General features: G+C 45.4%; 1 protein-coding gene across 2 annotated transcripts in view; it reads right to left on the bottom strand.

The window, feature by feature from the left end:
- Positions 1-21,754, bottom strand: part of hbs1l (HBS1-like translational GTPase) — a 143,297-nt gene extending 121,543 nt beyond the window's left edge. For both annotated transcript variants that reach the window (XM_055635958.1, XM_055635959.1), the window contains exons 1-3: positions 21,598-21,754; positions 2,937-3,002; positions 288-428 (exon numbers count right to left, since the gene is read on the bottom strand). In XM_055635958.1, coding sequence (XP_055491933.1) covers positions 288-428; positions 2,937-3,002; positions 21,598-21,640 — 250 coding nt within the window. In that variant the 5' untranslated portion in view covers positions 21,641-21,754. The remainder of the gene's footprint in view (positions 1-287; positions 429-2,936; positions 3,003-21,597) is intronic.
- Between the last annotated feature and the right edge of the window lie 392 nt (positions 21,755-22,146).

The raw sequence follows: 22,146 nt of genomic DNA, 5'->3' as shown, positions 1-22,146 counted from the left end.
TCCAAATGGAATTTAAACTGGAGGTGGTGGAGGGAGGACTTAAGCCAGAAAGGGTTATTGGGAAGAAAGAGCTACTTTAAATTTAGTTGCATCTGGTTGGGTAACTATAGTAGGGTGGAGATTATTCCATGCTTTCAACTTAGTTGAATGCACATATTCAATTCGGTATCATTACTAAGACTTATGGCATTTTTATTTTCATTTATTTACTTAACTTGATGTTTAAAAGTACAACATAGTATTCATATTTGAAATATTAAAAACCCATTTTAAATTATTTAATGTACCTTGGTCAACTGTGCTTGTAGGCTGGTTATTGTGGGAAGACTCTTTAATCGTTTCTTCTAGACACTCATCACCTTCTTCCAGAGGCTCCTCTGCAAAGGCTCTGGTGTTGTGGTCATCTCTTTTGTAAATGAACTGCGCAGCTGCAATTTAAAATAGATACAAAAGCATAGTTTTCAATAATATAGCAAAAGTGAATTTATAACTTTTATACAAATGATTATAATTCTATGGTTGCTAAAAACATTTGCAGGTACTATCGCAACGTCCATGAAACATTTAGATAGGTACATGGATAGGATAGGTGCAGAAACAGAAAAATAGGTGCAGGAGAAGGCCATTCAGCTCTTTGAGCCAGCATCGCTATTCAATATGATCATGGCTGATCATCTAAAATCTGTACCCCGTTCCTGCTTTTTCCCCATATCCCTTGATTCCGTTAGCCCCAAGAGCTAAATTCCTTTTGCCCTAAGCGTTAAATCTAACTCTCTCTTGAAAACATCCTGTATCTAGCCTGTCCAATCATCTAGGAATTTTATGTTTCTATGAGATCCCCTCTCATCCAAATAAATTCCAGTGAGTACAAGCCTAGTCGACCCATTCTTTCATCATATGTCAGTCCCACCATCCCAGGAATTAACCTGATAAACCTAGGCTGCACTCCCTCAATAGCAATAATGTCCTTCTTCAAAATTGCACACAATACTCCAGGTGCAGTCTCACCAGGCCTGTACAACTGTAGTAGGACCTCCTTGCTCCTAAACTCAAATACTCTCGCAATGAAGGCCAACATGCCATTAGCTTTCTTCACTGCCTGCTGTATCTGCATGCTTACTTTCAGTAACTGATGTACAGGTCTCGTTACACCTCCCCTTTTCCTAAACTGACACCATTCAGATAATCTGCCTTCCGGTTCTTGCTACCAAAGTGGATAACACATTTATCCACATTATACTGCATCTGCCATGCTTCTGCCCACTCACCCAACCTATCCAAGTCACCCTGCAGCCTCATAGCATCCTGCTCGCAGCTCACACTGCCACCCTGCTTTGTGTCATCTGCAAACTGGAGATGTCACAGTCCCAACAGTTTACCAAACACCATTTCCTGACTAATGTGAATTCCCTTCAGTTCCTCCCTCCCACTAGATCCTCGGTTCCCTAGTATTTCTGGGAGATTGTTTGTGTCTTCCTTAGTAAAGACAGAACCAAAGTACTGGGCAGGTACAGTACAAAGAGGGGGGGGGGGCAGAGAGGGGGGGGGGGGGGCAAGGGGCAGAGAGGGGGGGGGCAGAGGGCAGGTCAGGGGGCAGAGAGGCAGGGGGCAGAGGGCAGGGGGGCCAGAGGGGGGGGCAAGGGGGGGGGGGGCAGAGGGGGGGAGGGGGGGGGGGGGGCGGGCAGGGGGCAGAGAGGGGGGGGCAGAGGGGGCAGAGAGGGGGGGGCAAAGAGAGGGGGGGCAGAGAGAGGGGGGGGAGAGAGGGGGGCAGAGAGGGGGGGGGGAGAGAGAGGGGGGGGCAGAGAGAGGGGGGGGGGGGGCAGAAGAGAGGGGGGGGGGGGAGAGGGGGGCAGAATGAGAGAGAGGGAAAGGGGCAGAGGGGGGAAAGAGAGGGGGGCAGAGAGAGAGAGAGGGGGGGGGGGGGCAGAGAGAGGGGGGGCAGAGAGAGGGGGGGGCAGAGAGAGAGGAGGGGGGGGCAGAGAGAGGAGGGGGCAGGGAGGGAGGAGAGAGAGGGGGGGCAGAGAGAGGGGGGGCAGAGAGAGAGAGGGGGGGGAGAGAGAGAGAGAGAGGGGGGCAGAGAGGGAGAGAGAGGGGGAGAAAGAGAGGGAGAGAGGGGGGCAGAGAGAGAGGGGGGGCAGAGAGAGGGGGGGGGGAGAGAGGGGGGGGGCAGAGAGAGAGAGAGGCAGAGAGGGGGGAGGGCAGAAGACGTGACTCGGGGGCAGAGACCCGAGGACCCGGGACAGCTTGGTCCCGTCCCCTCAATGAGGGCAGAGAGAGGGGGACAGAGGACTCGGCGAGCGGGGGGGGGCCAGAGACTTGCTCATAGAGGGGGGGACAAGACGTCTGCGTCTTTTGGAGCGGTGCAGGCAGCAGTCTTGAATAACGGGGGGGGGAGGAGAGGGGGGGAAGGAGTGAGATTGAGAGGACCTGAGGGACGGGGGGGGGGGGGGGTGACGTCACTGAGCAGTGAGAGGAAGAAGGGACTCGGCAGCGGGGCGTGCAGACCCATTTTCTACGTCATCAGCGAAAGACAGTAGTTTTTAAATTCAAAGTTTTGTCAGATTTTTGAACATTTTCAGAAATAACTCGAGAAATAAAGCATGAAATTTTCAGATAAGGCGATTTCGGACTCCAAGGGAAAAATCTCTACCGAAACATGTAAAAATTTTACCATTAGCGCGTCGTTTTTTCGAGACGATGTGATCAAACAAATAAACACACACACACATCCAAGATCAGACTTTTAAGTATATGTAGAAGATAGATAGATTAGTCAGGGCACTTCTAAAACGAGAAGTATCTTAAATGATATGTAATCACAAACATACATATGAAAATATGCTAGCAAAGAGACTTATTTTTTGGTTATAAAGAAAAATGACTATCAGATTTACCCTGTTTTTACAATTCTAAGATAGGTGATAATATTGACAAACCTGTTGCAGGTGAAATGCAGTAGTCGTCTTCCACTGATTGGCCATAGACATCATCATCTTCAAAGTCTAAAAATAAACAGCATTCATTTTCAGAAATGTTGTAGAGTCCAAACACAAAAAAATATTATTTCCAGAATTCTGACATTGTAATTACAAGTCCACCCCCTCCGGCCACAGTAGACTAAAAGATGATGCTCATGAAGCCATTACAAGGATGTTAAGAGCTTTCAGGCAGCACTCGATTAACACACTAAACCAGGGGTCCGCAACCTACGTCCCACAGGCCGAATCTGGCCCGTAACCCAAAATCATCTGGCCCGCAGGCGTTTTTTTATCCTCAATCATCCGGTCCACAGACTTCCGTCATTTCCAGTACCTGGAATGTTTAAGAACGAACTGCAGATGCTGGAAAAATTGAAGGTGGAAAAAAATGCTGGAGTGAGTTTCTCCAGCATATTTTTTTACCTCCGGTACCTGGAAGGTGATTTTTGGACCGAGGGTAGGGTGAAACACTGAAAAAGTGCTGCCCATCGCCCTGCGTGAGGCCGGGCTCCTCCTCCCGGCCCAGGCACGGTGACGCAAGGAAACCTGCGCTGGCGGCCACAATAGACAAGTGCCGAGCTCTGGCGGTACCGCATCCTGTGCAAAGCCGCCGGCACGGCCGCGCACCTTTTGTGTCTGGGCTTCGCTATCGGGATCGGGATTGTCAGTAGGCCAGGAACAAGTGAGTATGATGCCTGCCATCCGGGGCGGGATCCATGTGCCTGCTATCCGCTCACACACGTGTCCTGGCCCCTTGGCGGAAGAGGTTGTGGACCTGTTGAGCCCCGTCCCCCAATGCAATATTCCACCACTGACCCATAGCCCACAACTGCACAGGCGCGGCTGTCGGGTTCCCATTGTGACGCCAGAGATCCTCGTTGTGACGCGGGTCACGGCAACCCTCCCACAACTGCGCAGGCGCGGCCAGCAAGTCGGGGCCTGACTGCGACTTTTTTAAAGTTCGAAATGACAATAACCTCTAAAATATAAGATCAATGAGAATGCACCTCACTATCCTTCTTTAATCCCCTATTCCCCATCTCCATTATTCTCCCTCTCCCCACCCTCCATTACTTCGCCATCTCTCTTCCTACCCCATCCTCCTCCATTCCCCCTCATCCCGCAGCACTCCCATCCCCTCCCTCTTCTTTCCTCTCCCTTCTTTCCCCTCTCCTCCTCCACTCCATCCCACCTCTCCCTCCCTCTCCTTTCCCCCGTCACTCCCTTCCTAACTCCTCTTCCCTCCTTACTCCCCTCCTCTATCCCCCTGCTCCTTCACTCCTCACCCCCCCCCATCCCACCCTCCCCACTCACCTCCCCCAATGCCCTCCTCTCCCTCTATCCCCATTCCCTACCTCCCCCACTCCTCTCCCTCTATCCCCCCTCTTCCCCCATTCTCCTTCCTCACCTCCCCACCCTCCCCCCCCTCATCTCCCACTATCCCCCTGCTCCCCCACTCCTCACCTCCCACATATCCCAACCCCCCACAATGAAAATAGCGATTTTTTTTAAATAAATGAAATTCTCAATGAAAATTGCATTTTTCTTTAAAATAACCTAAGCACAATGTTAGCTGTTAATGAAAATGGAAGAATTTGATTAAAAGGTTTTTTTTAAAGAATAAAATCAATGTAAATGAAAATCGCGATAATTTAAAAAAAAGTGATTTGGGATCCCATTGTGACATCATTGTGACATTGAACGCTGCTGACGGGCAAAGTGGAAAGGTGTTTTTTGTAAATTTTAAAATGTCAATAACATAAAATATGACATCAATCTGAACGAAACTTGGCTAATGCACACCCCAGGACAATACCATTGTGGCGCAGTTTCCAGAACTCACACACATACATACGAATAAACAAACAAACAAAAAAACAAGATGAGAGTTTTAGTAATATACTAGACTAAGTGGGATCCGTTGGGTCCCAGCATCATAGGAGGGTTGGTTCCTCCAACGCAATATTCCACCTCCACCAATTCCAATATTGGCAGCCAGTGGCGGGGGGGGGGGGGCTTTCCAGAGGGCTAGTATGGACAATGTGGGCCGAATGGATTCATGGGCTGGCAGCTCAATCACTCAAGCCTGTTGTGCTGGCAGCTCACTCACTCACGGCTGGTGGGCTGGCAGTTGACTCACGGCTATTTCTTGAAATTCCATTTCAAGCAGGGTGCAAGGCCACCAAATTCAAGTGCAGTTTCATACCATTTGAAGCAGGGTGCAAGGCCGCTAAAGACAGCGAATCATGACCTCTCCCTCCTCCATCTTGCAGGGACTGAGCCACGCCCACACTTCTAGGTTTTATAATCCCTGCCCCCTCCCACCAGATGGGGCGTGGCCTTCATGGCGCGATTGACAGGAGAGAATCTCAACATTTTTAAAACACATAACTCCTTTATTTTTCATCGATGGGAAAAATCCTTGGTAGCTGATGAGCGGAGGGGGATTCTGAGTAAGATGGCCAAAAATCACAGCCGTATGTCGCAGTGTGTTTTCTAAAATCAATATAAAGCGCAAATAATAAGTGGTCAAGATTAGACTTTTAATTATACAGAAGGTAAGGCAACTTTAACTGGGCAAGGCAACTTTAATTAGGCATGGCAACTTTAATTGGGCAAGGCAACTTTAATTAGGCAACACAGCTTTAGTATTTCCAAGCCAAAGGCAACACAGCTTTAGCATTTCCAAACCAAAGGCAACACAGTTTTAGCATTTCTAAACCAAAGGCAACACAGTTTTAGCATTTCTAAACCAAAGGCAACGCAGCTTTAACATTTCCAAACCAAAGGCAACGCAGCTTTAACATTTCCAAACCAAAGGCAACACAGCTTTAGCATTTCCAAACCATATAGGGGGCACTGCAGCGGCTGCGCCTGTCAGCAGCGCGTTAGTCTTTTCAATTTTTAGTATGTTTAAAAGTTTGTTTTAATGTTCCTTTGTGTGTCTTGTGTGGGGGGGTAAGGGGGAAACCGCTTCGGTCGCCTCCTCCACGGAGAGGCGACTTTTTCCAGGTCGCTTGCCCCGTAGCCTAACAACGAGGATCGGCGCGGCCTTTTCCGGAGACGCGCCTGGGGCTTCATCGGCGGGCGCAGCGTGGACTCTCGGCGTGGAGCGGGCGAGCCCTCGCTGGAGGAGAGCGCTCCGTTTCGCTGGCTCGCGGCAGCCTGAAGCCGCGGTCTACAAAGCTCCAGATGGCGCGGCGTCCACAGCCCGGGATCCCTCGTGGGGGACCCGGGGGAAGAAGAAGCCATCATGGCCGGCCCGCGGCCAACTTCTACCGCGGGTGCGGCATGGACTTACCATCACCCCTGGAGGGGAGCTTCGACCATCGGCCCTGCGGTCTGTGGTGCTTCTGGCTGCGGCGCGGCGGGAACCTTAAATCTTCGACCGCCGGCCTGCGGCTTACACCAGCCTGAAGCCGCGGTCTCCGGTGGGGAAGAGCTGATCCTGGACTTGCCTTGACTTTGTTCCTTACCATCTGGACGCCCGCAGCAACGGCTGCAGAAGGTGGAGGTCCTGACCACGGGGGAAAATGGAGGAGGACTGGCCAAGTTCTGTGCCTTCCACCACAGTGATGAATGCTGTGGTGGATGTTTGTGTTACATTTTTATTGTGGTTGTGTGTTCTTTATTATTGTACCGCTGCTGACAACCCAAATACCACCGACCCTGGTTGTGTGGCAAATAACTTCAATTCAATTCAATAAATTCAATTCAATTCAATATTTTCAAACCACATTAAGGGCACTGACAGGTCAGTAAAACCACTCACAGTTTAGTAGACATGTGTTCAGTGTTATTCACAACTCAGACTGAGAGACGTAACCCTCTCGCTCCCCCATCTTGCAGAGACTGACTGAGGCACTCAACATTTTTTATAGTCCCTCCGGATGGGGCGTGGCCTTCAAGAGAGAGATTCTCAACATTTTTTAAACACTGATAACTCTTTTATTTTTCATTGATGGGAAAAATCCTCTTGTCCTACGCAGCGGAGGGGAACTCTAAGTAAGATGGCCAAAAAGCACAGCCGTAAGCGCAAACAAAAAGTGGTCAAGATTAGACTTTTAATTATATAGGTAAGGCAACTTGAATTAGGCAAGGCAACTTTAATTAGGCAAGGCAACTTTAATTAGGCATGGCAACTTTAATTGGGCAAGGCAACTTTAATCAGTCAACACAGCTTTAGCATTTCCAAACCAAAGGCAACACAGCTTTAGCATTTCCAAACCAAAGACAACACAGCTTTAGCATTTCCAAACCAAAGGCAACACAGCTTTAGCATTTCCAAACCATATTTTCAAACCACATTAAGGGCACTGACAGGTCAGTAAAACCACTCACAGTTTAGTAGACATGTGTTCAGTGTTATTCACTCCCGTTAACTCCCGAAATAACATCCTTCGGAAGCCGACCAACTCCAAATGGGGAGCCACAGCACACACATTAAGATCTACTGCTCTGGCCCTGTGCTACTCCTCTGCGGAGTATGGGTGTCCCTTTTGGGAGAGATCATCCCATGCCAAGAAACTAGACCCAGTGTTGAATAACACCTGCCGCTCAATCACTGGCTGCTTGAAGCCCACCAACATAAACAACCTGCACCTCCTCGCTGGCATTGCCCCTGCTGATGTGAGACGGGAAGTCGCCAGCCGAGTAGAGATGACCAAGGCCACCAGTGATGAACGCCACCTCCTCTACGGACGTATACCCCCGGCACAACGGCTGAAGTCCAGGAGAAGCTTTCTCAGCCATGTCCAGCCCCTAATAGCATCACGGGAAGAAACCAGACTCCAACTATGGACAAAAAGGCTTGAGGACGACCCCCCTCCTACTGACATGGGTATACCTCCTTCTGAAGCCCTCCCTCCGGGCTCAGAAGCACCATGGATCCAGTGGAAGACACTCAACCGCCTGAGAACAGGAACAGGGCGATCAAAAGCTGCCATGGCCAGATGGGGCTATGAAACTGGCCAAACCACCTGTGAATGTGGAGAAGAGGGTCATACAATGCAGCACTGCCTTGTCTGCCCCCTACTACCCAACCAGTGCAGCCCAGAGGATCTTGCAGTGTTCAATAAAAACGCAAAGGACTGTGTAAAGGAATGGGAAACTGTCATATAACCAACCAGCTTCAAAGATACGAAAAGAAGAAGTGTTATTCACAACTCAGACTGAGAGACGTAACCCTCTCGCTCCCCCATCTTGCAGAGACTGACTGAGGCACTGAACATTTTTATAGTCCCTCCGGATGGGGCGTGGCCTTCAGGAGGGAGATTCTCAACATTTTTTAAACACTAATAACTCATTTATTTTTAATTGATGGGAAAAATCCTCTTGTCCTGCGCAGCGGAGGGGGACTCTAAGTAAGATGGCCAAAAATCACAGCCGTAAGTGGCAGCGTTTTTTCTAAAATCAATACACAGAACAATAGGAAGTGGTCAAGGTTAGACATTTAGTAATATAATAAGATGGATGGTCCTATAATCAGTGATGGCAATAAATATCAGGCTTGTCAACACAGTCGATATTTCATGAATAGGTATAGCAGGTAGAATTTGAAAAGGTACCCACTTGACGGAGAAGCTGGTGCTGTGAGAAAATTGTTGCCTGGAACTTTCTATCTTATATGTAAGTGCAGGCCAATAGTAATTCAAATTCAAAAAGCAAAACAAATAAAAAAACAATGAGGTAGTGACATAATATAATAGAGGAGGAAGTAAACAGTAAAATTATAATTTTAAAATCTTTACAAATAATAAAATGCTAAGGAATAAGACTCCATACTTTGCCAGAGTTGTGTCAGTGTTAAAAATGGGTGTTTGCGGTTATGCAAAGCATAACATTTAAAATATTTAAATGTAGAGGCACCCTTAATTTCTTTCTGGTCTGCTCTGTCTGCAAACATACACTGAGCGACGAGCTGCATGTCAATAATTCCCCATCCCATTCTGACCTAATCTTCCCACGTGATTTTAATCAAGCTCAACATACAAGCAAAAAGACCTTCATGTCATGTTCAACATAAACCTACTATCAAAAACTATCCCGCTTCAAGCCTTCATCCATAACAAAGGGATTAGTAGAAAGGATTACTAAAGATCATTATGCAAATGCTCACGCCAAGCAAAGCTTTATTTTTCTTTGGGGATACCAGTTACCATGGTTGGTCAGAAAAGTCAGAAGAGAAGTCAATTTCCACCCAGTGAGGATAAATTAAAAGCAAACTGTGCTTGTTTAGACAACCTGAAATATACAAGCTGAAATTTACATGTGCCCGAGGAAGATGTGTACTCTAGTTTTTTTTTCTCTCATTTTAAAATAATGTTTGCTGAGCGGTGGAGACCATAATTTATAAACTCTTGTCAGGTGAGATTTTATTGAATCATGAGAAATTGAACCTCTCCACAACAATAAAAGTGAAGAGTTCTTTACAGAACATAAGTAATATTATATCATGGAACATAGCACACCGGGCATCCTCGTTCTAAAGAACAACCTGGTGCGCAATCAAGCAATTTGATTGCGCACCATATTGTTCTTTACAACGAGGATGCCCGGTTGCTCAGCCTAGAATTAGGGCAAAAAATGAAAATAAATTACTAATGGGATATTAGAAAATGTTTTAATGTATTGTCCACTGAAAATCTACATAACCTTGGATATCTTAGTTTAGTTTATCATTGTCACATGTACTGAGGAACAATTAAATGTTTTTTGTTGTGTGCGGTCCACTCAGCATGCTGTAGAGTTGGGTAGACTTACAATCTGCAATGATAACACCAAAGAACCTGTAGACCACAGCACCTTTAGTTATACAGCAAATATGCCAAAATAAGAGAATGCACCAATTTCCCTGTCCTCACCTTCCACAATCTAATTCAACATCAAATCACTTTCTCCCAATTTCTATCCACTTCAACTGTTAGCAGCAAACACATTTCCACCGCTATATTCCCCGTTCAAATTTCCTCTATATCTATATTCCCCGTTCAAATTTCTACTACTTCAATCTATCCTTTCATAGGGTCTCTCCCACAGGTACACCAACTATACACCCCTTCCAAGATATATATTTTCTCTTCCTAATTTTAGTATATCTATAGCTATTACACGCAACGCAATCTACTGTCCACTTGCCCAGATGAGTGCAGTTACACCAGCCTCAATGTCATGCAAGACAAAGCAGTCCACTTAGCTGTTATCTCGTCAACCATACAGCACTTTCGCTTCTTCCACGCACTCCTGTTTTTCACCGAGACAGCTCTAACAGCAACTTTAAAATCCCACAATCGCTGCTTGCAATGCGAATAGCAGCAGTTGTGCAGGAACACTGCCACCAGCAGGTTCCTATCCACGTTATAAATGATCCTGACATGGAATTATATAATTACTGCTTTGGAACATTCGATCTAAACCTATGATCTAGCTTTAATAAAATACCCTGGCAGTACTATCATCTGCCGAACAAAATGTTCAATTGAAAATAAGCAGGTTAATTTTCAAGCTAAAGTGATACAAAACGTTTTTTTTTAATTGGGTAAAAACGTTTGACCAATCTGCCAACCACAGAAAACACAAACGTCTAAATAGTTTTAATATTATTCTTTTTTTTCAAATTCAGTCCCAACATTTGACTTTTCCTTTTATAGTTGCTGAAAGATCAAATGTTTATTCCCATCATTCTCCATCTTATAGTTACTGTCTTTTCCAATTTTACTCCCACAAAATATGGTCCATTTTTAATCTGCTTTTGTATTTGTTGTGTCAGAGTATAGGAACATAATATGCCATGATTGAGCCTTAGATATAATACAAGAAGTAAAAGTAGAGAGACAGGATACAAAACAACAAAGGGAGGAACACTGCTGCCTCTGTTCCACAAACTTGATGCAAACCTGAGCTGTGAAGTTTGCATGGAGTTTGTATCTTCTCCCTGTGATCTAAAGGGTTTCCTCCACAAAGACATGTGGTTGATTAATTCACCACTGTATATTTATCCCTACATATGGAGTGGTGGAATATGGGATGGGCAATAAAAAGTTGAAAGAAATATAGAGGTAAAAGAGTCAAGAGTAATGAATTGTCATATGAACCAAACACAGAATAATGAAACTCTTAATGTTATTGTGAAAATAAACAGATTTTGGGTTGACCTTTGAGGCAATATAGGCGCGATGACCTGAAATGGCCTCTGTGAATGCTGCACGGAAATAAAGGACCGGAGCTAGTTTGCACAAACAACAATATAATAATCACTGCAATATTCTGGGGGTAAATTCATTAATAGATAAATATGACCCAGAACATAATTAAATAATTGGAGATAAATCCTTGTTATTTTTCAAAGAGTGTTATTGGAACTCTTATAACTACCCAAGGGAAGATGGGGCTTAAGATGTCATAAAAAATGACACCTTCACTGTACAGGACTCCTTCAGTGAAGAAGTGTCAAACCAGATATTTCTACCTCTGCATCCGATGTGGAACTCAAGTCGACAACTTTTTGACTCAAAAAGCCAAAGGGCTATCAACCAACCTATGACAACCATAGCTGATGTAATGGCATCACCTTCCTAGCAGTAATAGATAGTCCCAGAAATACATTTGCCACTTTACATGAACATACAATATAGCTCGGATGAAAAATCCAAACACCATTGCTGTTAAAAAGAAGCAAAAGGCTTTCGAATATTCGAACTTTTTGGGCTGCACTCATTGTTTATCCAATCCAATAAAATATGAACAAAATAACCAATTGGACATACTGATCACATATGTATTTATTGAAGTTAGAATGAGAGGTATCCTTATTCAATAGACAATAGGTGCAGGAGTAGGCCATTTGGCCCTTCGAGCCAGCACCGCCATTCAATGTGATCATGGCTGATCATCCCCAATCAGTACCCCGTTCCCGCCTTCTCCCCATATCCCGACTCCGCTATTTTTAAGAGCCTTATCTAGCTCTCTCTTGAAAGCATCCAGAGAACCTTCCTCCACCACCCTCTGAGGCAGAGAATTCTAGACTCACCACTCTCTGTGAGAAAGTGTTTCCTCGTCTCCGTTCTAAATGGCTTACTCCTTATTCTTAAACTGTGGCCCCTGGTTCTGGACTCCCCCAACATTGGGAACATGTTTCCTGCCTCTAGCATGTCCAAGCCCTTAACAATCTTATATGTTTCAATGAGATCCATTCTCATCCTTCTAAACTCCAGAGTGTACAAACCCAGCTGCTCAGCATATGACAGTCCCGCCATCCCGGGAATTAACCTAGTAAACCTACGCTGCACTCCCTCAATAGCAAGAACGTCCTTCCTCAAATTAGGGGACCAAAACTGCACACAATACTCCAGGTGTGGTCTCACTAGGGCTCAGTACAACTGCAGAAGGACCTCTTTGCTCCTATATTCGATTACTCTTGTTATAAAGGCCAACATGCCATCCGCTTTCTTCACTGCCTGCTGTACCTGTATGCATTACTTTCATAGACTGATGTACAAGGACACCCAGATCCCGTTGTACTTCCCCTTTTCCCAACTTGACGCCATTTAGATAGTAATCTGCCTTCCTGTTTTTGCCACCAAAGTGGATAACCTCACATTTATCTGCATTAAACTTCATCTGCCATGCACCTGCCCACTCCCCCAACCTGTCCAAGTCACCATGCATTCTCATAGCATCCGCCTCACAGTTCACACTGCCACCCAGCTTTGTGCCATCTGCAAATTTGCTAATGTTACTTAGAATCCCTTCATCCAAAACATTGATGTATATTGTAAATAGCTGCGGTCCCAGCACCAAGCCTTGCGGTACCCCACTAGTCACTGCCTGCCATTCTGAAAGGGACCCGTTAATCCCTTCTCTTTGTTTCCTGTCTGCCAACCACTTCTCTATCCATGTCAGCACTCTACCCCCAATACCATGTGCCCTAATTTTGCCCACTAATCTCCGATGTAGGATCTTATCTGAAAGTCCAGGTATACTACATCCACTGGCTCTCCCTTGTCCATTTTCCTAGTTACATCTTCAAAAAATTCCAGAAGATTAGTCAAGCATGATTTCCCCTTCGTAAATCCATGCTGACTCGGTCCGATTCTGTTACTGCTATACAAATGTGCGGCTATCTCATCTTTTATAATTGACTCCAGCATCTTCCACACCACCAATGTCAGGCTAACTGGTCGATAATTCCCCGTTTTCTCTCTCCCGCCTTTCTTAAAAAGTGGGATAACGTTAGCTACCCTCCAATCCACAGGAACTGATCCTGAGTCTATACAAATACATCTTTGTACAAATTAATTGAAACACAGGCTGATGTTGCTATTTTTTTCATATAATGAGTTCCTAAACGTACCATTTATTCTTACATTTGTCTGAATCTCTAAAAACTTCTCTGACAAAGTTCTTGTAGTCATTTGTCATTCTCTCGGTATTCATTACCAGTGATTTATGTGAAATTTCACTTGTTGGATGAATAATGCAAGATTGCATCATCCAAGTGGCGTATACAAAAAATTAATAAATACTAGGCCAAGTGGGACGCGTTGGGGAACAGGTCTAGTATTGGCCCACTTGGTCTAGTATTTTTTTATTTTTTAACGGGGTCCCGTTCCCCAACGCAATAGTCCCCCAGTAACACTCACCTAACTGAGCAGGCGCGGTCAGCAAGTGAGAGCGAGGCGTGCGACGTTTTTAAAGTTTGGCAATAACTTGTAAAATATAATATCAATGTGAACACATCTCACTCTCCTTCTTCAGTCCCCTATTCCCCTCCTCCATTACCTTCCCTCTCCCCACCCTCTTCTGCTTCCTCCCCTCACTACCTCCCTCCCCTCCTCTATATTCACCCTCTCCTCCTCCATTACTTCACAATTCCTCTTCCTACGCCTATCCTCCTCCATTCCCCTCATCCCCAGCACTCCCTCCCCTCCTCTTCACTCTCCCTCTTCCTTCCTTTCCCCTATCCTCCTCCCCTCCCCCACTCCCTCATCTCTCCCTCCCTCTCCTTTCCCCTACCCTCACTCCAGTACCCTTCTCCCTTTCCTACCCACTTCCTCTTCATCTATCCCCATCCCCCACTCCTCACCTCCCCCCATCCCGCCCCACCTCTCTCCTTCCTCACCTTCCCCACTGTCCTCCTCTCCCTCTATCCCCCACTTCCTACCTCCCCTACTCCCCCCCTCCTCCCCCACCTCTCCCTCTATCCACCCTCCTCTCCCTCCTCACCTCCCCTACTTTCCCCCTCCCTACACCTACCTCTCCCTCGATCCCCCCAGTCTCCCTCTTCACCTCCCCAGTATTTCAATGTAAACCACCGCCGGCCCCATTTGCTCCACCACGTCGGCAATTAAGTTGTAGTTGAGGCGGAGGCTGTCGGGGGGGACGTGCCGAGCGGCCTGGAGCCTTGGGAGGGGGAGGCCGAGGCTGTGGCCTAGTCCTTGCCCCGGGTCCCGCTCCTCTCCCTTCCCACGAGCCCGGAGCAGCAGCCCCCAGACCGGCTCGAACCCCAGCCTAGGACCTGGAGCCGAGCTCAGGGCCCAGTTCGTGTCTGTGTCCGTTCCCCAGCGCCGAAAGCCCGGCTGCAGCCCCGGGGCTTGGCCCATGCCAGGCCTCTTTACCTTCCCTGTTCTTTTCCCTCTCATCCTCCCTCCCCTCATCCTTTCTCCTTTCCCGTACCCTCAGTCAATCCCTCCATAACCCCTCTCCCCTGCCTACCCCCTCCTCTCCCTCTATCCCCCTGCTCCACACCTCACCTCCCCCCTACCCACAATGAAAATAACGTTATTTTCTTAAATGGAATTCTCAATGAAAATCACATTTTTTCTTTAAAAACCAAAACATTAATGAAAATGGAAGAATTTGATTAAAACTGAGTTTTTTTGGAAATCGCGATTTTTTAGTAAATGAGATTCGGGAGCCCATTGTGACGTCATTGTGACGCGGCTGAAGGGCATGGCAAGTGGAAAAGTGGCTTTTGTAAAGTTTCAAATGTCAATAACTTGTAAAATATACCATCAATCCAAAGAAAACTTGTCTCTTTTACATCCCAGGACAACGGCAAGTAAGGTGGGCCAAAAATTGTAGCGCTATCGTGTACCATTCTGGCGGAGTTCTGCAACGTCACTCACGCACACGCATACAAGCAAACAAATAGTTTTAGTAATGTGTAGATAATACAGCACCAAATCAGAACACTGTAAATGAAGGAATCCCAACAGAAATAGAAAAATTTGGTAGGGGCGAACTAAGCTTCTGTAGCCAGGACTGTCATGCAAGGGATCAAACCAGATCACTTATGCCCAAGAGGATGGGCTGATCAGATGCAAAAGGAAGACACCTGCAAGAGATTAGGCCTTGCTGATTCGAGAAAGTAAGGATCCGAGTAAGACAAGTGATGTCCTGAAAATAGATTGAGGCAGCAGGAGTCTCAATAAGCTCAAGCACCATGCACCAGAGCCTCATTGAAGCCAATTGTATAGCCAGACCGATGAAAAAAGCAACTTAAGTGTTGGACACCCATGTGCCTTGAAATATAAAGATTGGACTGATGAGAAATGGAGCGTGGTGTTATTCAGTACAATTCCGGGTCTCTGGCAATTTTAGGCCGCAACTTTATGGCCTATCTATTGCCCCATAGTCTTGAACTGAATTAAAACATACAGTAGCTGTAAAGGGGGACATAGCGTCACTTAGAGATTTAGGACTGAAAATGGATGGTTTCTTTTTTTTTAGTAACCAAAGTTATCAACTTAAAATTTTTTGTGTGTTGGAAAATAAAATATAGTGGCACAGCTGGTGGACTTGCTGCCTCACACGCCAGAGATCTGAGTTTGATCCTGTTCTTGGGCACTGTGTTGAATTTGCACATTCTCCCTGCAAGCATGTGGGTTTCCTCCCACATCCCAAAGATGCATTGGCTTTGTAGGTTAACTTGTCGCTGTAAAATTGCCCCTAATGTGCAGGACGTGGGTGAAGAAAGTGGGATAACCGAACTTGTTTGAATGGGTAGACAAAAATGCTGGAGAAACTCAGCAGGTGAGGCAGCATCTATGGAGCGCAGGAAATAGGCGACGTTACGGGTCGAGACCATTCTTCAGACTGATGTGAGGGTGCGGGGAGGCGGGAAGAAAAAAGGAAGAGGCAGAGACAGTGGGCTGAGGGAGACCTGGGAAGCGGAGGAGAAAGCAAGGACTACCTGAAATTTGAGAAGCCAATGTTCATACCGCTGGGGTGTAAGCTACCCAAGCAAAATATGAGGTGCTGTTCCTCCAATTTGCAGTGGGCCTCACTCTGGCCATGGAGGCCCAGGACAGAAAGGTCAGATTCGGAATGGGAGGGGGAGTTGAAGTGCTGAGCCACCGGGAGATCAGGTTGGTTATTGCGAACTGAGTGGAGGTGTTGTGCGAAGCGATCGCCAAGCCTGCACTTGATGTCATCGAGGTTGATCATACGCTGAATAATCCAACCAGATTTTTGTTTGGAAGTGGAAAGAGATAATAGAAATTGCATTAATTCCAACGTGTAAAAAGAGTTGAGATACTGTATTATAATTTTGCCGCATGTCATTGTGGTATATATCATGTCTTGATTGGTGAATTTGTTTAGTTTGCCACTTTATTTGAAGCAGAAATAATATGTGAATGCTTCATTGACCATAATTCCGACTGGTAACTATGCACTTCGTCCGAGCACATTATCGCACGCGTCATGCAAGCTGTCTTAAATGACCACCTAAACTGTCATTTGGCAACCTAAAAAGCTGCCGAGGTTGCCCGGCTGGCAACAGGGAAAAAAAGTGAAGTGAAAGCCCTGGCTAGGCATCATGTTCAGCACAAACATTGTGGGCGGGCCGAAGGGCCTATTGCCTGTGCTGTACTGTTCTATGTTCTATAACTGGACGACTGGTAAAATCATCAAACCAAGTAATTACAAGCCAGTTAGTTTAGAGGAAGGGAAATTTTTAGAATCAATTATAAATTATTCATTTAGAAAGGCACATCACGGATAAAAAAAGAAAATAGATTTCTTACGGCAAGATTGCCTCCAATGACCTTTCATCAGAACTGGGTTAACAAATGCAGGTATATTTCCTGTCAGTGAAAGAAAAGGAGTGGAGAGACAAAGGGAAGGTCTGTGATAAATGGAAACCAAGCGAAAATGTGTGAGATACAGAATACAGCTTATGCAGGACAGGTTACATATGTTAGTTTGAAAGGCGAAAATCTACAACATCATGCAAATCTGAAAAAAGGGACATACTAAAATCACACAGCAAGCTGGGCAGCATCCATCAAGGGAGAAATAGAGCCAGTGACTCCACTCACCAAAACAGGTCATTGACCCCAAATGCCAACCCATCATTCCTTCTCAAAATTGGCATCCATCCCTCGAAAACTGCCAACATTCCCTGTACTTACACTACAATGGGCCAGTTCCAACAAGCTGGAAAGGACAATTATCCAAAATAGCTGAATTTGTTGACCCGTGAAAGCTATAGTAAACCTCACCATCAGATGAGTTGTTATTTTTCGTGCTTACATTGGAACAGTACGAGAAATGAAAGACAGAGGTCAGAGTGGGAGTGGGTTGGAAAATTAAAATGACAAGGCAACTAAAAGCTAATGTAATCTTCTCCCACCCTGCCTCCTGTTAGAATATCTTGACACTCCCTCATACACAGCTTTTGAAGACTCCATTCCATTTCCACGGCTCCATCACATTTGATCTAATGAAAACGCTTTCTACAAAAGAGTCTCCTTCCACCAGATAGGGCATTAACCAAGTCTGTTCAAATTACCACATCTTTTACTCTCACCCTCTTTCATCTCACCTAGACCAAGAGAAGAATCTCCTCTTGCCTTTCACCCCATCAGCCTCCACATGCAAATCAATAATTTCCAAGATTTGCAATGACATCCCCCCCCCCCCCCCCCCCCCCATCCCCCCCCATTTCACACAGACTTTTCCTTCCCAACTCCTGGTTCGCTCTTCCACTTCTGCCAACAACCATTCCCCTTCTCCAGGCACACCTTGCAGCCGTGAGAGATGTAAACCTGGACTTTTTATCTCTTTCCTTTACACCATCCATGGACCAAAATACGGCTTACGGGTGAAGGGGTGATTCATTAGCCCTTCCGCTTCAGTGCTCACAATGTGATTTACTCTATTTTGGAGAAATCCCCCAAACACAGAATTGAATGAACTCTTTGTAGAACATTTCCACCGTCCTGAGCTTCTAATTGCCTTTCATCTTTGAGGCCAAAGATACAGTGCCCTCCATAATGTTTGGGACAAAGACCCATCATTTAGTTATTTGCCTCTGTACTTCACACTTTGAGATTTGTAATAGAAAAAATATCACATGTGGTTAAAGTGCATTGTCAGATTTTAATAAAGGCCATTTTTATACATTTTGATTTCACCATGTAGAAATTACAGCTATGTTTATACATAGTCCCCCCATTTCAGGACACCATAATGTTTGGAACACATGGCTTCACAGGTGTTTGTAATTGCTCAGGTGTGTTTAATTGCCTCCTTCATGCAGGTATAAGAGATTTCTCAGCACCTAGTCTTTCCATCACCTTTGGAAACTTTTATTGCTGTTTATCAACATGAGGACCAAAGTTGTGTCAATGAAAGTTAAAGAAGCCATTGTGAGACTGAGAACCAAAAATAAAACTGTTAGACATCAGCCAAACCTTAGGCTTACCAAAATCAACTGTTTATAACATCATTAAATAGAAAGAGAGCACTGGTGAGCTTACTAATCACAAATGGACTGGCAAGCCAAGTAAGCCCTCCACAGCTGATGACAGAAGAATTCTCTCTATAATAAAGAAAAATCCCCAAACACCTGTCAGAAACACTCTTCAGGTGTGGATTTGTCAATGACCACTTTCCGCAGAAGACTTCATGAACAGAAATACAGAGGCTACACTGCAAGATGCAAACCACTGGTTAGCCGCCTTTATTAAAATCTAACAATGTGCACTTTAACCACATGTGATTTTTTCCATTACAAATCTCAAATTGTGGAACACAGAGGCAAATAAATAAATGATGGGTGTTTGTCCCAAACATTATGGAGGATACTGTAGGTCAGAGAATTTGAGATTCATGTACGCTCTGAACCAAACTTTGGCATCTAACTTTTATTTCCAATGAATCCCAAAGGAAGTTTGAAGAATAACAATCTCATCTCATGAGATTAACAGTTCAACAGCGAATTCAACAATTCATCTAACCATCATTTCCGGTGTCAGACCTGGCTAGTTCCAGTGCAAGAGCAGGCAATGCTGGTGCGCTTAGTGGGAAGGTCAACATCTTTGGGAAGCAGTAATATAGTCAGCATTTCAGATCGAAGATATTTCATCAAGGAGCCCTGCGTTTGGAGTAACTGACAGTCAGTGCTAATTCTATTCTTCTCACTGCCGATATTGCTTAACCTGTTTGGTGTTTCCAGCATACTTTTTTTTCAGATTCCTTTTGCCTTGTAATCCCTGACTATTTATGATGCAACTCAGTATTTTTTTCTCTCCACAGATGTAACCCGAGCCATTGGGTTTTTGCAGAATTCTTCATTTCAGATTTCCACGAACCAGTATTTTCTGTCTTTCACGGTTCTGGCACCGATTTTCTTTTCAATTTTTCTCTGAAGACGATCAGTCCGAAGAAGAATCCCAGTTCAGTTTGGTTCAGTTTAGTCTATTGCTACGTGTACTGAGGTACAGCGAAAAGCTTTTGTTGCATGCTAACCAGTCAGAAGAAAGACAATACATTTTGATTTCCCAACCCGAAAAGTCACCTATCTTCTTCTCCAAAATGCTGCCTGACCCATTGAGTTACTCCAGCACTTTGTGCCTTTTTTTGTAAACCACCATCTGTAGTTCCTTGTTTCTCTATTATAGAGAACATGGGGTGAAGGAAAGAGCATTCACATCGTGGCCCTTTCCACCACCACGCACAAGAAGCACAAGACAGACACCATTGTATGCAGCTCTGGCTGAACAACTAATCTTGTGTGTGGACTTGACCTGAAGATAGAGAACATGTTGCATCATGGTCTCGTTCGGTAACTCGAACGCTCAGAACTAAGGCTGCAAAAAGTGGTAGACACTGCACAGTTCATCACGGTACTGTCCTCCCGACCATTGATAGGAAGCACTGCCTGAAAAAGGCAGCTAATACAGTAGGCAGCACTGTGCTGCAGTTGGTAAAGGTGTCACAGCGCCAGAAACCCAGGTTCGATCCTGATCTCGGGTGCTGTCTCTGTGGAGTTTGCACATTCTCCCTGGACTGCATGGGTTTTCTCCGTCGACTTCGGTTTCCTCCCAAATACTAAAGACGTGCGGATTTGTGGGTTAATTGGCCTCTAAATTGCCCCTAGTAGGAAGTGAAAGAGAAAATGGGATAACTAGTGTGAATGGGTGATCAATGGTCAGCATGGCTGTGGGGCTTGTTTCCAGTTTGCATCTCTAAACATCAAAGAACCACACTCACTTCTTCCATCGTGAAGGTAGTTCAGGAGAAATCATGACCACTACTTCTTCTTCTTCCCAGCAATCATCAGGCTCTTGAACACTGCACAGCACTAAACACAATCCTACCTCAGCAACAACAATGATCTGCTTGGACTTTGTTTTGGTTGCACTTTATCCTTCAGTTTGGCACTATTACAGTTTGGTTGTTCAGTTTTACTGATTATTATTATGTTATTGATTATTGTATAATTATGTGCATTATTGGACCTATAAAATGCAGTAAGAATTTCATTCTTACTTTGCTGATGCATATGACAATTAAACACTCTTGACTAAGATACTCTGCTTGTATACATCTTTGGACATTTTTATCATCATTCAGGACATCTTCCTATGTTAAGTCCATCAGTTAAAGTGCAATCATATGAAAACATAGATACATATTGATTCAATTGGGTTGTTGTTTGAGTAGTTGAGTCAAACTTAAGAACATTTGTGTGACATGTGGAAATGTAATCAACTTCACAGCACCCTTACAATAAGGTACCACACTGAGATTATCATTGGCAGAGTATTTAAAAAAAAAAAGTAAAGTATCACTTTACTGAACACGCGTTTACACTTAAAATTACACCTTAAACATCAGGATAAGTTTCAGTGCTATGAAGGATCATAATTAAGAAATAAAGTATGCAGTCAAATCCCAACAGATTTTGCAGGAATTAGCAAATATAGTATCCAGTAATTAAATGAAACTGCAGTCTCAAAAGCAGTTATCCTATTAGTTATCAAAGTGATATATGCAAGCAATTCTTTAATTGTATCCACCACTTGGAAAATGTGGTTTGCAACAACTTTACTTGTTGTGCACAAAATCAAAACCGAGTTCGAAATGTGTTTAACATCCCCTCATGATAGGTTTTATAAATAATTTAATTCAATTAATTATTATTTTGCAGCAATTCACTAAGGTAGCTTTAATTACACAAATCAGTGCTGGATGTAAAACCCAAGGCCGAGCTTCCCCTCCCACTTCGAGTAAAACGGACACAGGGCCCGGAGCCGCTGCCGCCACCACCCTCTGCCAGCCGGCGATCGGGAGAACAAATCCAGCCCACGACACTCCTAGTGCTCAATACCTTCATCGTACTTGAGCCCGCGAACATTTCTATGCCGCGCCATTCTGCTCTCGGCTTACACACACTGCGAGATGCTCAGGCCGCCGCTGTCGCCATGTCTCCCGGACCAGAGGGACGCGCATGCGCAGGCCACCAAGCGGCCGGGCACGCGCACGCGCGTGGCCACCAACTCCCGTCGCCAGGCGCACGGACCCAACCTCCTCCACTCGCGCACGCGCAGCTTCGCCCTCCCCCGGCCACCTCCAGCTCTCCCAACTACCTGTGCGCATGTCCATCACGTGGCATTCTCGCTCTCAGGGAAGGGGCGCGCGCGCACGCGCGAGTGAGTGAGTGCGGACCGCGCGCGGCCGGCGGCGGTGCGCTCCCAGAGCGTGAGTGACACATGCCTGGCCATTAATGAATGAATGAATGAAGCATTTATTTTCAGAGATGCAGCATGGAAACAGACACTTCAACACACTGAGTCCACGCCGACCCTGTACTAAACTTATTCCCTCCTCGTGTATCTACAGTAGCCAGTACCTAATGAGGGTAGGATCAGGGAGATAG

This window comes from Leucoraja erinacea, chromosome 5 (genome assembly GCF_028641065.1).
Source record: "Leucoraja erinacea ecotype New England chromosome 5, Leri_hhj_1, whole genome shotgun sequence".
Taxonomy (NCBI): domain Eukaryota; kingdom Metazoa; phylum Chordata; class Chondrichthyes; order Rajiformes; family Rajidae; genus Leucoraja; species Leucoraja erinaceus.
This window is presented reverse-complemented; position numbering and strand designations above follow the sequence as displayed.